This window comes from Mytilus edulis, chromosome 5 (assembly GCF_963676685.1).
Source record: "Mytilus edulis chromosome 5, xbMytEdul2.2, whole genome shotgun sequence".
In the NCBI taxonomy this organism is placed as follows: Eukaryota; Metazoa; Mollusca; class Bivalvia; order Mytilida; family Mytilidae; genus Mytilus; species Mytilus edulis.
The window spans coordinates 54,215,037-54,228,765 of record NC_092348.1 but is presented as its reverse complement, the minus strand read 5'-3'; the positions used below and the strand labels follow the sequence as shown (position 1 = coordinate 54,228,765).

At 31.3% G+C, this 13,729-nt stretch overlaps 1 protein-coding gene across 1 annotated transcript; it reads right to left on the bottom strand.

Moving 5' to 3' along the window:
- On the bottom strand, positions 1–5,168 carry LOC139523910 (uncharacterized). Its single transcript, XM_071318304.1, has 2 exons — positions 4,747–5,168; positions 1–2,581 (listed from the first exon to the last, which is right to left on the bottom strand). The coding sequence occupies exons 1-2, from the start codon at positions 4,793–4,795 to the stop codon at positions 111–113; spliced, it is 2,520 nt and encodes an 839-aa protein (XP_071174405.1). The 5' UTR covers positions 4,796–5,168; the 3' UTR covers positions 1–110.
- Between the last annotated feature and the right edge of the window lie 8,561 nt (positions 5,169–13,729).

Genomic DNA, 13,729 nt, shown 5'->3' with positions numbered 1-13,729 from the left:
TTTTTTTATCTGAAATTCATATTTATTTATCCATTATTTACTCCCAGTTGATGTCTGTTTAACACTATTTGAAACTAAGAACCCAGCAACAGAGCAACAGAACCACTATTTCATAGATTTCCGACTCCATGGACTCCGGTCTGAGTAATTGTATGTGATCCAATCGACCCTCCATTAGTTTGCTGGATAGTTTTTGTTCCTAAGCTTCCTGTTCCGGTTTGTGCTGCGGAATTGGATCCTAATGATCCATTGCTAGTTTGGGAAACAGAGCTATAGATAAGGGCTCCAGTATTTGGTTGCTGCACTGTTTTAGATCCCAATCCTCCAGTATTTGTTTGTGTAACGGAATTGGACCCAAGGCTACCTGTTGCAGTCTGAGATACTGTTTTAGCGCCGAGACCTCCAATATTTGTTTGAGATACTGTATTTGAACCAAGTGATCCGCTTCCAATTTTACCCACCCTTGTTGATCCGAGACTGCCTGCCGCTGATTGTGATACAGTATTAGATCCGAGGCCTCCGGCATTTGTCTGCGTAATAACGTTTGAACCAGTGGATCCACTACCAGTCAGCCCAACACTTGTCGACCCAAGACCATCTGTTGCAGTTTGTGATACTGTATTCGATCCTAAAGACACAGTACCTTGCCCTTGTCCATTACCTGTTGCTACTCCAGTGTGTTGAACTGTCGTGCTACCCAGACCCCCTGCATGAGTTTGACTTACTATACCACCTGCTCCTGTCAACACAGAGGTATTGTTTATCATGCCTTGTGTTGGTCCTTGTTGATACATAGATTGGTGGTAGCCATTCCCTTTGGACTGGACAGATCCACTTAAGGACCCTACCCCAGTTGCTTGCGCATTGGCTGTATTAGTAGCCCCATTTTGTGAAATAATGTTTCCTTTGAAAATTGAATTAACTCCTTGTGCACTGTTTTGATTTTTGACTCCATATTTAAGATTATGATTTTTAATGCCAGCACTGCTATTCGTTATTTGTGTTTGTCCTTGGTTATTATGGAGATTTTTAGATGCAGTAGGAGTAACCTGTTGTGGTTGGACTCCACTTAAATATACAGTTCCTTTGTTTTCATAACCAGAATGTGTATTTTTAACATACCCATTTTGTGACGGAGTAGAAGATTTTGTTTCTCCAAACGCATCGGAAGTGCCTATACCAGGAAGCCCATTTCGCTGAGTTACATTATCTGAATTAGTTGTGACGGACTGTGGTATATTCTCATGAAAAATTGGTTCACTTGTTTTCATAGAAACGGTACCAGGTTTATATCCAAGACTATGGAAAAGTTTACTATTTAATGTATCAGGATTAAAACCATTAGCAATGTGTTGAGCTTGTGCTTTTGAAGTTTCTGTCATTTTTTGTTTAAGCATTTCCATTAGGTGGTCGTTTAATTTGTTTGGGTTGAATCCTTCTTGACTAGGTCCAGCTGATCCCTTGTCATTATTGCGACCACTGTATTGTTCCAATGAATGCAAAGGATTATAATTTGAGAATCCCCAATCAGTATGCTGAGCTGCAGGAAACATGCTGTGACCATTTGGGTCAAACTCTAATGGTGTTTTACTGTTCTCATTTTCTGTTGAAAATGAAGTAATTTCGTTTATCAGGTCGTTCGGGTGATAAGATCCAAACAAATTACCATTTGTTCTGAGCTCCATATATTTACTCATAATGGTATTTGGGTTAAAATCGCTACTCCTTCTTTTATGTTTTCTATTCAAACCTGTAGCAGCATTTACATATACTGGATTATAGCCGACGTTATGTAACATTTCGGAATTCAGATTTGTGGCATCGAAATGAAATGTTCCATGTCTTGATGATTGTTTTGATTTGTCCGCTAATTCATTAACTGATCCATGTTTAAGAAGTCCATTCGTGTTTCCATTCAAACTATTCGGAGAAAACATAGTTTTCATCATTTGTTTATTTAACTGGGCTGCATCAAATCTGTTTATTGCTTCATGTGAACTTTTAGAATTTCCATTAGATGCATTATCGGTCTTATCCTTAGGCATACTATTAATATTTGAAATGGCTTTGTTCTTAGTTCGTGTACCCTGTCGGGAAGGCTCGGTATGTTCAGTGTCAGAATTCGGTTTGATATCCTCTTTATGTGCTTGGTTTGTTTGATGGACGACATTTGTTTGCATGTAATCTTTTAACATATCGTAGTTACTATTCTGCGAATCGTGCATCAGCTGCTGATTGAGAGTATTTGGGTTGAAAATATACTTATTTGTATTTGCTGCAGATTTCTGCTCCACCGAAGATACTCCGTACATGTTATAATTTTTCATTGTTTTCTTTTTCATGTTATTTTCATTAATTGAATTCATTTTCGTGGCAGTAGATGCTTGATTATTAACTAAATGGTCACCAATGTTTACATGTTTATATTCTCTATACTGTTGTAAATATGAATTAGGATTATGAATAAAAAATCCCCAACCATCTCCAAACACACTTGGTCTTTGATTATTTTCGCCTCCAGTTAGACTGGTCATCATGTTATGCATTTCGTGGTCATACTTTCTTTTTGGTTTGTATGCATCTAAAGAATAGGAATAATTATATATAATGATATTTTTTTTACACAAACATAAATTAAGTAAAACAACGACAAATTAAGGCTATAAAACATCGCGTCATTTGAAGTATTATCGAAATGTTTGACTTCTAAACCATTCCATTTTAGTTTAGGTGCAACACCATCAAGTCACCCAATCACATTTAAAATATATGTAAGAGTAGCCCTACTCTGACATAGTGGTTTTGATGTTTCGTTTTTTTTAAACTAGCAAATGAACTTGCATGAATGAAAATATTTGACCATTTTGATACCACATTTTTCTGTGCTTGAACCTGCATTACAATTTTAGGGTAGATGTGCTAAATAGTATGCTGATTAAGATTTACAATAAACCATGGTGCTATTTTCCGTAGTAGCTTATTTCAAGGGCGTCATGTTTGAAAATGGGTTAAAAATTGGCATGTAGAGAGTAAATAAAAAAATTAAGGATGTATATCATGATATCTTTAGTCAAAAAGAAGGGGTGGTTTTTATTTGGTAGTTTAGTAACAGGAAAAAGTAAGTTGTTACAATGCTCGTTGATTCGAAACGTTTGTTCAGTTACAATTATATTTTTGGATTATTGAATTTGTTTGCTATCACTAGCGGACAAGGAATTAGACAGAACATTTAAAATTTCTAAAAACATTTACATGAGAATACAAATTTAAAAACAAAATAATAAAGCAAGTTTATATAAGCATTGCGATAGAAAATGGTCATCGCAATTTTTATTTATGTTGCTGAAACTCTAAAAATTATGTCTGAATGGGTATGGGTACTGTCTGCTGTTGCTTACTAGTGGTTCTTTAATCGTCCAACGCCCATTGTCAAAAATGACTCATTTCTGGCTTTTATGAAGTATAAGCAAACGTGAGCATGTAATATGAATAAGATCTGTTAACCGATACACATGACATGTGACACGAAATCCGTTTTGTGTCTTTGTGGTAATATAGATTACTAAGGTTTAACATATAGTTGTGCTTTTTTTGAAGTAACATTATACACCTGTCGAACTGTTGAACTTTGGTCTTGTTTCATTGTGGTTTTGTCTCAAGAAAAGACCGCGTGTCTTAAGTCACGAACCTTATTTATTTTCTTTTTCTCATTATGGTGGGTTTTTTCCTTTAAGGAATTCCTGTTGCTTGTAGATCTTTGTTGACATTTGATAAAATAATAAATTTTCATAACTTGCATTGTAAAGTGTTGCGTGATTAAGAGCTTCTTGTCCATTGGCGAACCTCGTATGTTGACCTTCATATGTACTTTTTCTCTTCGTTCGTTTGGTTTATTGTTTGGTTTTGTTTTGTTGTGTTGCTGTGATGCTTTTGTTATCTGAATGTCAAAAAGGCACACAAAACCATCGACACACGTTTTGTTATTACAATTTCTTTATCTGGCTTTAGTCCAACACCAAGAAATACAAATGAGTGCAATTCAAATTTTATATCTATTTTTAGTTTTCAAATTGTATAAAAAAAATATTTTTTTTTGCATATAAATGTTGTTTTGATAACGTTTTATTGTGGGCTCGAGGGTAAAAATCAATTTCTTTTTTAAAATATAGGATACCGATTTCGCTATTTTTTCTATAAATAAACTTTATCATATACTTAATAGAAAAATAATATAAAAATATAGGGTCACCGTTCATTTAAGCTCACAATCTGCCTTCGAAAGAAGCATGCAGTTTTGTTTTGGTAGTTTTGTTCTGTTGAACTAATAGAAGAAAAAGGTAATATCGAAATAAAAAAGAACTAAATTACAGAAATCGCTTAAATTCTACAATAGATAAGTTTAAGTACAGTTTATTTGAAAAAATAATAAAAAATTATAGGTCACCGATAAGTTAAAATAGATATTTCAATGTTAATGCAAAAAATGGGATTTTTTTTCACCAAAGGGAGATAATTTGGTGATTTTTCAATGATATAAACATTTTAAAAAGTCATCTGGGGCCACAACAAATTGGTTTTTTTGTGTTGATTTTTATATCCTTATCATAAAGTAACAACTACTAGTGTAATAAATAAAATTTGTAATGAAAAAAAAAAAGTTTCAGTTTTTGCTGAATTTTTTGTACCCTCGAGCCTCCTATATATAAGAAATATTATATTTGTGTATTTGACAAAAAAATAACTCACCAGAAAAAACAAACAGCAGCAAGAATACAGGCAAATATGTACAGATCATGATCTTTATTCTTCCAGCTCGACTTGAATGGTCTTTGTTCAAAAGTGCTCATCAATAGTCTAGCAGGTGGAAAGTTATACCGTGTGTCAAACCGATAGCATTTTGATAAAGTCTTCAGTCCTCAGATGATAAAAATGAAAACGTGCACAAATGATAAAGTTAAAACTAATGAAAACAACTTTGATAAACTTTAGCATGAAAAGATAATAAATACATGTAATAGATAAGTGATGTCATTGATCGCTGTGCTGGGTCTGCAGTATATTTCTGACCAGAAACCAACTAGGTATACATTTCGGGATTTCTATTATTCTTTTGGCCACAAACATACTTTCAATTAACTTCTATGGTTTGAAAAACATTACCGTGTACAGTATATAGGTGAAATATATAGGTTTCTGATAATTTAAAAAAAAATAAAAAATTAAATGTTACAGAACAATAATGATAAATATTTGTTCGGTATTTACTACATATAAACATTAATAATTCACTCAAAAAAGTAAAATAACTAAAATACCGAACTCCAACGAAAATTAAAAACGAAAAGTCCTGAATCAAATTGGAAGATAAAAAGCTGAAACACATCAAATGAATGTAAAACAATACATATATCTAAGACTAAAGTATCAATCAGTAAACATCAAAATGCCAATGTATTTAGTGTATAGACGACATTAACAGTCAGAGAAAAACATGACCTTGTTCAATGCCAAATAAAGGCAACAGTAGTATACTGCTGTTCGAAATTCATAAATCGATTGAGAAAAAACAAATCCGGGTTAAAAACTAAAACCTAGGGAAACATATCAAATATAAGAGGAGAACAACGACACAACAGAAACACTAAACACAAAATATATGTTGAGGTATCGACAGACTGTAGAATCATGAAATAAATGTGCATTTGTATATGTTACAGGCATTTTCTAAATTTAGGCATTTTGTATAATGCCTGAAAATTTTAGACATTCTCTAAAATACCTGCAAGATTCAGTCATTATACATAATGACTAATTTTTCTAGGCATTATTATTATTTTATAAAATGCCTGAAATTATTTTAAAGAATGAAATATAAAAAATAAAAACAATTGAAATCTTTGAACACTTAAACAGTTTTATTTATGATAATTATTACTGAATTGAATAACTGTCGACTTTCAAGAGTTTTAATAATCAAGAAGAATTTTTACCGAATTATTCCAAAATGCTTGACAAATGCAATTATTTATCATTTATCAATGTTTGGATGACAGAACTGTTACCCAATATTTGCCCTGAACTTTTGTAAATACATAATTGTTTTGCGTAAAATCTGAAGAAACCGGAATCATTACACATTTAGCTCTGTCATTACCTTTACTGACAAAACACTTAACGTTCGACAGCATTCTGTTTCGCAATAAGCAATTGTCAATTGATCCCTTATGGAGTTATTGCCCTTTATAGTAAATTTTGAATTTAAAAAAAAATGTAATCTTTAGCACAAATAAATTCAAACCTAGCCACAATTTGCAATAGGCTATCTTGATTGAAAAATATTTACGATGACACTACCAACCATATCTTTGTATCACATCAAAACACAGCCTTGTATGGCAAAACCCATATTGTAGAGGGGAATTTGTTTCGATGTGGGGGTATAAATATTAAAATGCTCATTATTTCTGAATTGGAATATTAAACATGTGAAATATTTCCATATGTTAGCAAAATGCAATACTTTCTTCACGTTTAGAATTCATACAATTTTTTTTTATGGATAGCTGTTCTGCAGGTGGAGTTCTCTGTCCCTATCAAAAATAATTTCATTTCAATTGCAAGCGGCAGTTGAAATGTCTGTCCGTTAGGCAGCAACCATTTGATTTTAGGGGGGGGGGGGGGCTATGGATTTTTTTTGGAAAAAAAAGTTTGTTTCCAGTTTTTGGAGAAAAAAATAACTTGTTTAAAAAAAAAAATTGTCCAGAAAAAAAATCCATAAAAAGTACACATCATATGACATACAAACCTTCCTAGCTGGTTTTTAGAAAATAAATTAATTCTACCGAACCGTTAGATATTTTCTTTGCAAGATTTTGTGTTTTTGTCCACTTTTGTCAATGATAACCTTCTTCTACAAACTGCCTGAAACTGAACAGGCAATTTGTTGAATTTTGTTTCAAAATTTCAGTCATTTTACAAAATGCGTAATTTTAGTCATTTTGTATAATGCCTGTCAAGGTTAGGCATTTTATAAATTGCCTGAAAATTAAGTCATTTTACAAAATGCCTAAATTTAGAAAATGCCTGTAACATATATATATATTCACAATAATATTAGTTTGGTTTTAATTTTCTGATAATAAAATCAATATTTATATCAATAAAATCAATATTTAAAGATTTAATTATAGAGTTGAATTGGTAACCTTTTATAAAAAAAAAGTTGATTTAAAGGACTAAACTATTTACACGAATTGACCTGAATTTCCGGGCAAAATTAATGTTTATATTGCTATACAGGTGTCAGTACTACTGCTGGTGGATAGTTAGTCATTATATGTAGTATTTAGGCATTGCCATTATTGATTAGTTTTGTGAATGACCTTTATTTGCAAAAGGTTTTCTTTTAATGTGTTTATTATAAATTCTACATAAATACAATTTCGTTATTATTCTTTGTTAGACTTTTCTGCAATTTAAATTGAATATATTGATTATGGATATGGAACTATTCTTTCATGATTTCGAAAGCACAATTTTTTTTTAACAACGCAGACGGACCTTTTCTGTCATAATATAAGGTGTAGAGAATGAAAATTCAGATAATTTACATAAATAAGAAAAAATTAAGCCAGTACATGTTTGTGATAGTACATAAACATTGCTTAATGAAAACAATATTAGAAATGTAAAAACCAGTAAGACCACAAAAGAATAATATACCAGACAAAAAACGATTTATTATTAAACAACAGCATTAAATATAGTAATTATATCTTCTATTACCGTCTATCCTGTTACTATACTATATAAAGTAACAGGATATACTATATGTGTCTGAAACTTCTTAAAATTGAAAAGTTTCATTATTTGAACTTATTAAAAGGTAACAGCAACACACACGCAATATTGTATACTGTATGTTGCAAAACTTTTCAGAATTTATGGGCCTCAATGCTCTTCAACTTCTACTTTATTTGGCCTTTAACTTTTTTGATTCCAGCGTCACTGACGATTCGTACCAAATTATTATCCTGGTTATTTTTTTATTTTATAAACGATAAACAATGGACACTATATTGATTGGTCATTTATAAATAATCATAAATATATCTAGTGAATAAAAACATTAAAATATAACTATACAAGTACAAACATAGACACTAACTTTAAGAGGAAACAACTGAAACATGGCAAATTAAAATAAAAACGGTGTAACCAATCTTAATTTTTAATAGCATTACTGAATAAGAATGTACCTGACTATTTCCTTTTGCTTGGAGGTTTAAGATCAATAACTTGACAATCAGAGCACATAAGTGTTGCTCAATGGTAATAGTATATACATTTCTGAAAGAGAGGCGAAGCATACCAAAGAGATATTCAGACTATTTGTACCTAACCTATAATGGTTTACTTTTATAAATTGTTACTTGGATGGAGATTTGCCTCATTGGCGCGCACTCATACCACATCTTCCTATATCTATTTTGTCGAACAATTACTAACAATACCATGACAAAATCTAAAAACTACTAAAAGACAAACATAATAAGTATATAAAAACACAGCATAGACAAACTTATACTTTCCTAGGACTTTAATTACTTTTGACACTTCTAAATTTGATACTCAGATGGAATCAACAACATACAGTTGACTTCATTTTCTATACAATTTCACTAAGTTCTAGTATGAAACATTTCACAACAACCAATTTACACAAAGTGTCTCCTCATTTAAAGAAAACCCAAATATATATCGTTCATGTTACCACATTGTTTTTGTTACCGTAAACAAACGTTCCTGGTACTCAGTCAAAATTCCTACATATAATGAAAAAGGTCAAACAGTACGTCAGGGAAGAACTTGATTTTGTGCTAATTAGAAAGAGAAATAAATAATTGAATATGAAGAATTGTATCTTTAAGTTACATTGCTGATTTACATTTACATTCTACAACAGAGTTATGAGCAAAACCAAAATTGGCAAAAGCGATCATATAAATTTTACGGTCACTATCAAGAATGGTTGACCGATATGAGGTACATGTGTCTGAACCATCTAGCTACTTGTCTTCGCGGTTTTAGATCATTATAACCATAAGTGTCATGTGGTCTGTAATTTCCTCGATTGTGACATGTTTACTGAGTTAGTACTTGCATTGGAGGTGCATGCATAGCACATATTGTAAAAGTGCTATCCAGGGATAGGCAAGGGAAAGTTCCTAACTAACATTTGGATTTTCTTACATGTCAAGCACTAAATCGTCAAAAAACAATTTATCGATATTGTCAATAAATTTAACAGAAACAATCTTGATCTGCCATTAAAAAATAGCTCTCAAAATAACTTGACCATTTCAGTAAGGTCCTGAGAAAAAAGGTTTACAATAAAAAAAAATCCACTGTAAAAATGAAGCCAACCTTTTACATTAAATACATGTGACCATATATTCACAGAAAGAAAACATATCATTTTATTTTTCTTAACCTTTTCTTAATAGCCTAAAATTAAGCAAATTAGGCAAAATACTGCACATGGCATGTTTCAAATATTCTTTCATAAGATGATTAAGATGGTTTTTTTTCGATACATTGTTAAAAAAAATTGGTGTGTATAATATACGGTTGTTACATGTGGAGCAGATCTGGAGCTCCCGATATCACCCGCGTTTTTTTGTGTAGGCCGTGCTGTTCAGTCTGGTTTTCTCGATATGTTGTATTTTGTAAACTGTTGTATGTACTTTTGGTCATTTTTAAGTTTTTTTGCCGTAGCATGGCAAGTTTCTCTTCAACTAATGAGTTTGAATGTTTAGTTGGTATCGTTTGCCTTTGATAATTAAAACTTTGAAGAATAGTTGGACTAAAAGAAGTTTCATATAAAAATAAAATACGTGGTTTGATTGTCAACGAGAAAACGCTCCACCAGGGAACAAGTGACACAGAAATTAGAAACTATAGGTCAAAGTACAGCCTACAGCAGTGAGCACAACCAGTCTTTTTCAAATACATTTTACGTTTAAATGTCTGAAATGTACTATTTAGGCCCATTTGAAGTTGATTCGTACAAACTTTTGGTCTTGAGTGTATAATATGGTGACGGTTTTCCCATTGAAATCGAATTAATATTTTAATGCTTTATCAACGTCGTACAATTTATGTTCAAATGAATCAATCATACTTTCTAAAAATTGATATTAACTTTGTAGCGAGTATACAAATCATCAGATTTATTCTTTAATTCGTCGAAACTACATATATATTTTAAAGTTACAAGTTTTAACGTGAAAATAAATAGGTCTGTATATACGTACTAGCCGCGAAACATATGTCTTATACTTATGTATACTCTATATTCAAACATATTATTGGTTGTATATTTGACGCATCTTACTAATGCACAAATGAGAAAAGACTGTTTATTGCATTTGTCTTTAAACATGCGGGAAATGTAAAACCCCACGCATACAAACTATCTTACCAACGTATGTGATATTTCTACACCAATTACATAAGTCATAAATAAAAAAGTTAGTTTTGCATGACACAGGTATTAAATATTTCTAAGGAGAAGAAGGAAATACTTGTTACATATTTACAATAATATTTTGATTTGTGTTTAACCCATATTTTGTTCTACTTATCATAAGATAAGTTCAAGTCTGACGGACGTAAATTTATGCAAAACAGACACAGAATTAAGGAAAGTTTGTTAAAAAAAAGATTACAATCGGCCACACTTTGATAAAACAAAACAAAAAGGATAAATTCTAGGTCTTAAGAGGACTACACAACCTGTTTACAATGGTCAATCTTTTATCTATCTTGAATGAGCAAGCCCCAAGTTTGATATATGTCTTTTTGTTGTTGTGATGTACAAGTACCCTTCTGCGTTCAGTTTGTGTTTTGTTAGATGGGGTTGGCGCCTTCAAACTAGTGTAACCCCGCCACATTCTGTATGTGCCTGTCCTATGTGATGAGTGATGAGCCTGTGATTCATGGATTGTCGTTTGTTTTGTTTTGAATTGTTTTACATTTGTAATTCCGGGGCCTGTTATATATATAGCTGACTATGCGGTTGTAGAAGACCGTATAGGGCCTATAGTTGTAAATTTCAGCGTCATTTGGAGATATGTCTTAGTGCCAATCATACCACATCTTCTTTTTTTATACATATTTACATGAGGGGTGTATTGTATCGTCTGTATAGAAGTGCCAACAGCAAAGCAATCGTAAAATAATAATGTTGCAGTCTCCTTTCTGTAAAGTTTTTTTTTAATCTCTGAAAAACTGTAAATCTCATTACTTTTGGGAAAACAAAATTAACCAGCCATATGTATATTCAACATAATTATATAAATCCCCACAAAAATACTTTAACGTATGAATATTTGTAGTTGTATGCATATTCTACAAAACATTAATCAAATTAAGAACTTATCCAATACAAAATACCAAGACATGTTCTGTTATTTTAGAGCTAATTTTCGAATGCATGTATAGTAAGACTTATGTAAGCTTGCTTGCCTTTTGTATATTGTACTTAAATTTAAGTATTATATATATATACAGGTTTAACTATGCCTATCTATTTTGTTTGCAGATGTCAATCTTAATTAAAATGCTTCAGCTAAAGTTTATAATACAAACAAAGCATGCAAGCAAACCAAAGTCTTACCCAGCAAGCATTTGTAATTTAGCTCTACTTAAAGTTTTGATAAAGGGTAAGGATAAATGAAAATGTGGATTGAAATTCAACGAGACAGCAATCCAACTGTATAAATAAGAGATGATTCGATTTGCTTAAAAACTTTTTAGCGTATTCTTTCTTATTTCAAAGCACTGTAAGAAGGTTCTCCGACATCGTTCTATTGAACTAAGAGCTCACCAAATGTACACTACGTTATTCCCGACTGTACTTTCAATTACCAAAAACAAATGTTTGAATATGCATTTATTTTTTTACTGCTTAAAAGAACTTTACAAAACATACAAAATTCGGTTAAAAATCAAAGTGAAATTTATAGAGGTCGTCTAAACATAAATAAGGAATGAATACACGGAAGCTTAGAAGTCCTAAGATGTAGAAGAAAACATAATAAACTGAACATTGTAAATTCAAAGCTGATTTAAAGCTTTATATCAGTCAAAAGATTAACAAGTAAAGGTTTTGTTAAATTTACCGAAGAACCTTCTCAAGCAAAAGCAGATTATGATCAAACGGAGAAAAAAATAATCAAAATACATTAATGTTAAAGTGTAGGCAGTAGCTGTCTGTTACTGTACTGCATTTACAAGAACAGTATTTGCAAGAACAGTACTTTAGTAGTAAGAAAAAAAGTTTTGCATTTCTTCCCCATCTACAAAGATTCATAAAGTTTCAACGGAACTAACTTGTCATATCACAGCATTTTTTTTTAAAAGAATAGCAGCATGCAAACGTAGACTACTCCCAATTAAAGGACAAACTGTATCAGCGGATATTGGTCAGAAACACAAAGACGGTGAAAACTAGGATACAAAATAGTGAAAATCAACTTCAAATATGAGCCGAAATCCTCATTCAATTCAATTCCTCTTTTTGTAAATAAAATATGTGCCAGAGAGAAACATGTCGACAAGTCAGTTAACGAACGTAGCATGCTACGCTCTGTTCAGCCATTCCGTAAACGTACATCTAAAACAATTTATTTAATCTTTATCGTAGAATTGAATGCTATTTTATTTTTATTTATACAAAATGAAAGGAAGTGACCATGATCATCACATTTTTATTAACAGGAAACACGAAAAAAAACATACATTGAGTTTATATTTGCGAATTAAAAAAAATAATATTCAAATTGTGGATCTGAAACTTTAACTTAAAACACAAAACTTCGATTAAAATTGACTACTGAAATGAAGACAGTATCATATGAAGATGTAGATTTCAAACTAGATAGCAATTATTTTTGATTTTTTTGTTGCAAATTTCAATCATAATTGTCTATCACAGAACAATATTTTTTACTTATATATTAATTATCAATGTTTCAAGATATTATATTGTCATTTTTGTTCAAGTAAACAAAGTACACAAACAATGTGAAAACATAGTGTTGTTTTCATACGAAATGAGAGAAATGACGGAACCAAATATTCGTCTTTGAGGCTATGAAGGTTAAGTATTCATAAAAATAAGAAGACGTGTTAGGATTGCCAATGAGACAATTCTCCATCGGTGACCAAATGACGTAGAAGATAACTTGAATGAATTAAAAATCTATTGTAAATTTCGAATATGATACAACACTTAGTTACAGCAAAGCAATTTTAACTGGAGTCTTTAAACAAAAAACAAGAATATATATAAACAAAGATTACGTGACCTTTTATGCATACACAAGTCAAGCAAAAAATCCCTGTTCTATAACATTTATCTGTCAAACGTCAATTCAAACGTAAGAGAGGGACAAATATATATTCAACCCATTTACGATGACTTTGTGGTCGTAAATATAGTCTAAATTTAGAATTAGTGCTTGTCGCTTAATTTTCCCAATGGTAATGAAAGTATCAGTACATTTTTTTTTATAGCGAAACTAAATTATAATATGTAACAGAAGATAAATCTGGAGATTAGAGATATATTTTAGTAATCGTAGAAGTAGTTTATTCCTCAAAATTTATAATTGTTCTTTAGTATTTACAACCCGGACAGATAATTTCTAAATCGCCGCAAATC

Bases quoted from the DNA above. Each gene is read 5' to 3' on its own strand.
- LOC139523910 (XM_071318304.1), bottom strand. From the start codon at position 4,795: ATGATCTGTACATATTTGCCTGTATTCTTGCTGCTGTTTGTTTTTTCT. The intron at 2,582-4,746 runs GTGAGTTATTTT...CCTATTCTTTAG, and splicing joins GCTGCTGTTTGTTTTTTCTG to ATGCATACAAACCAAAAAGA.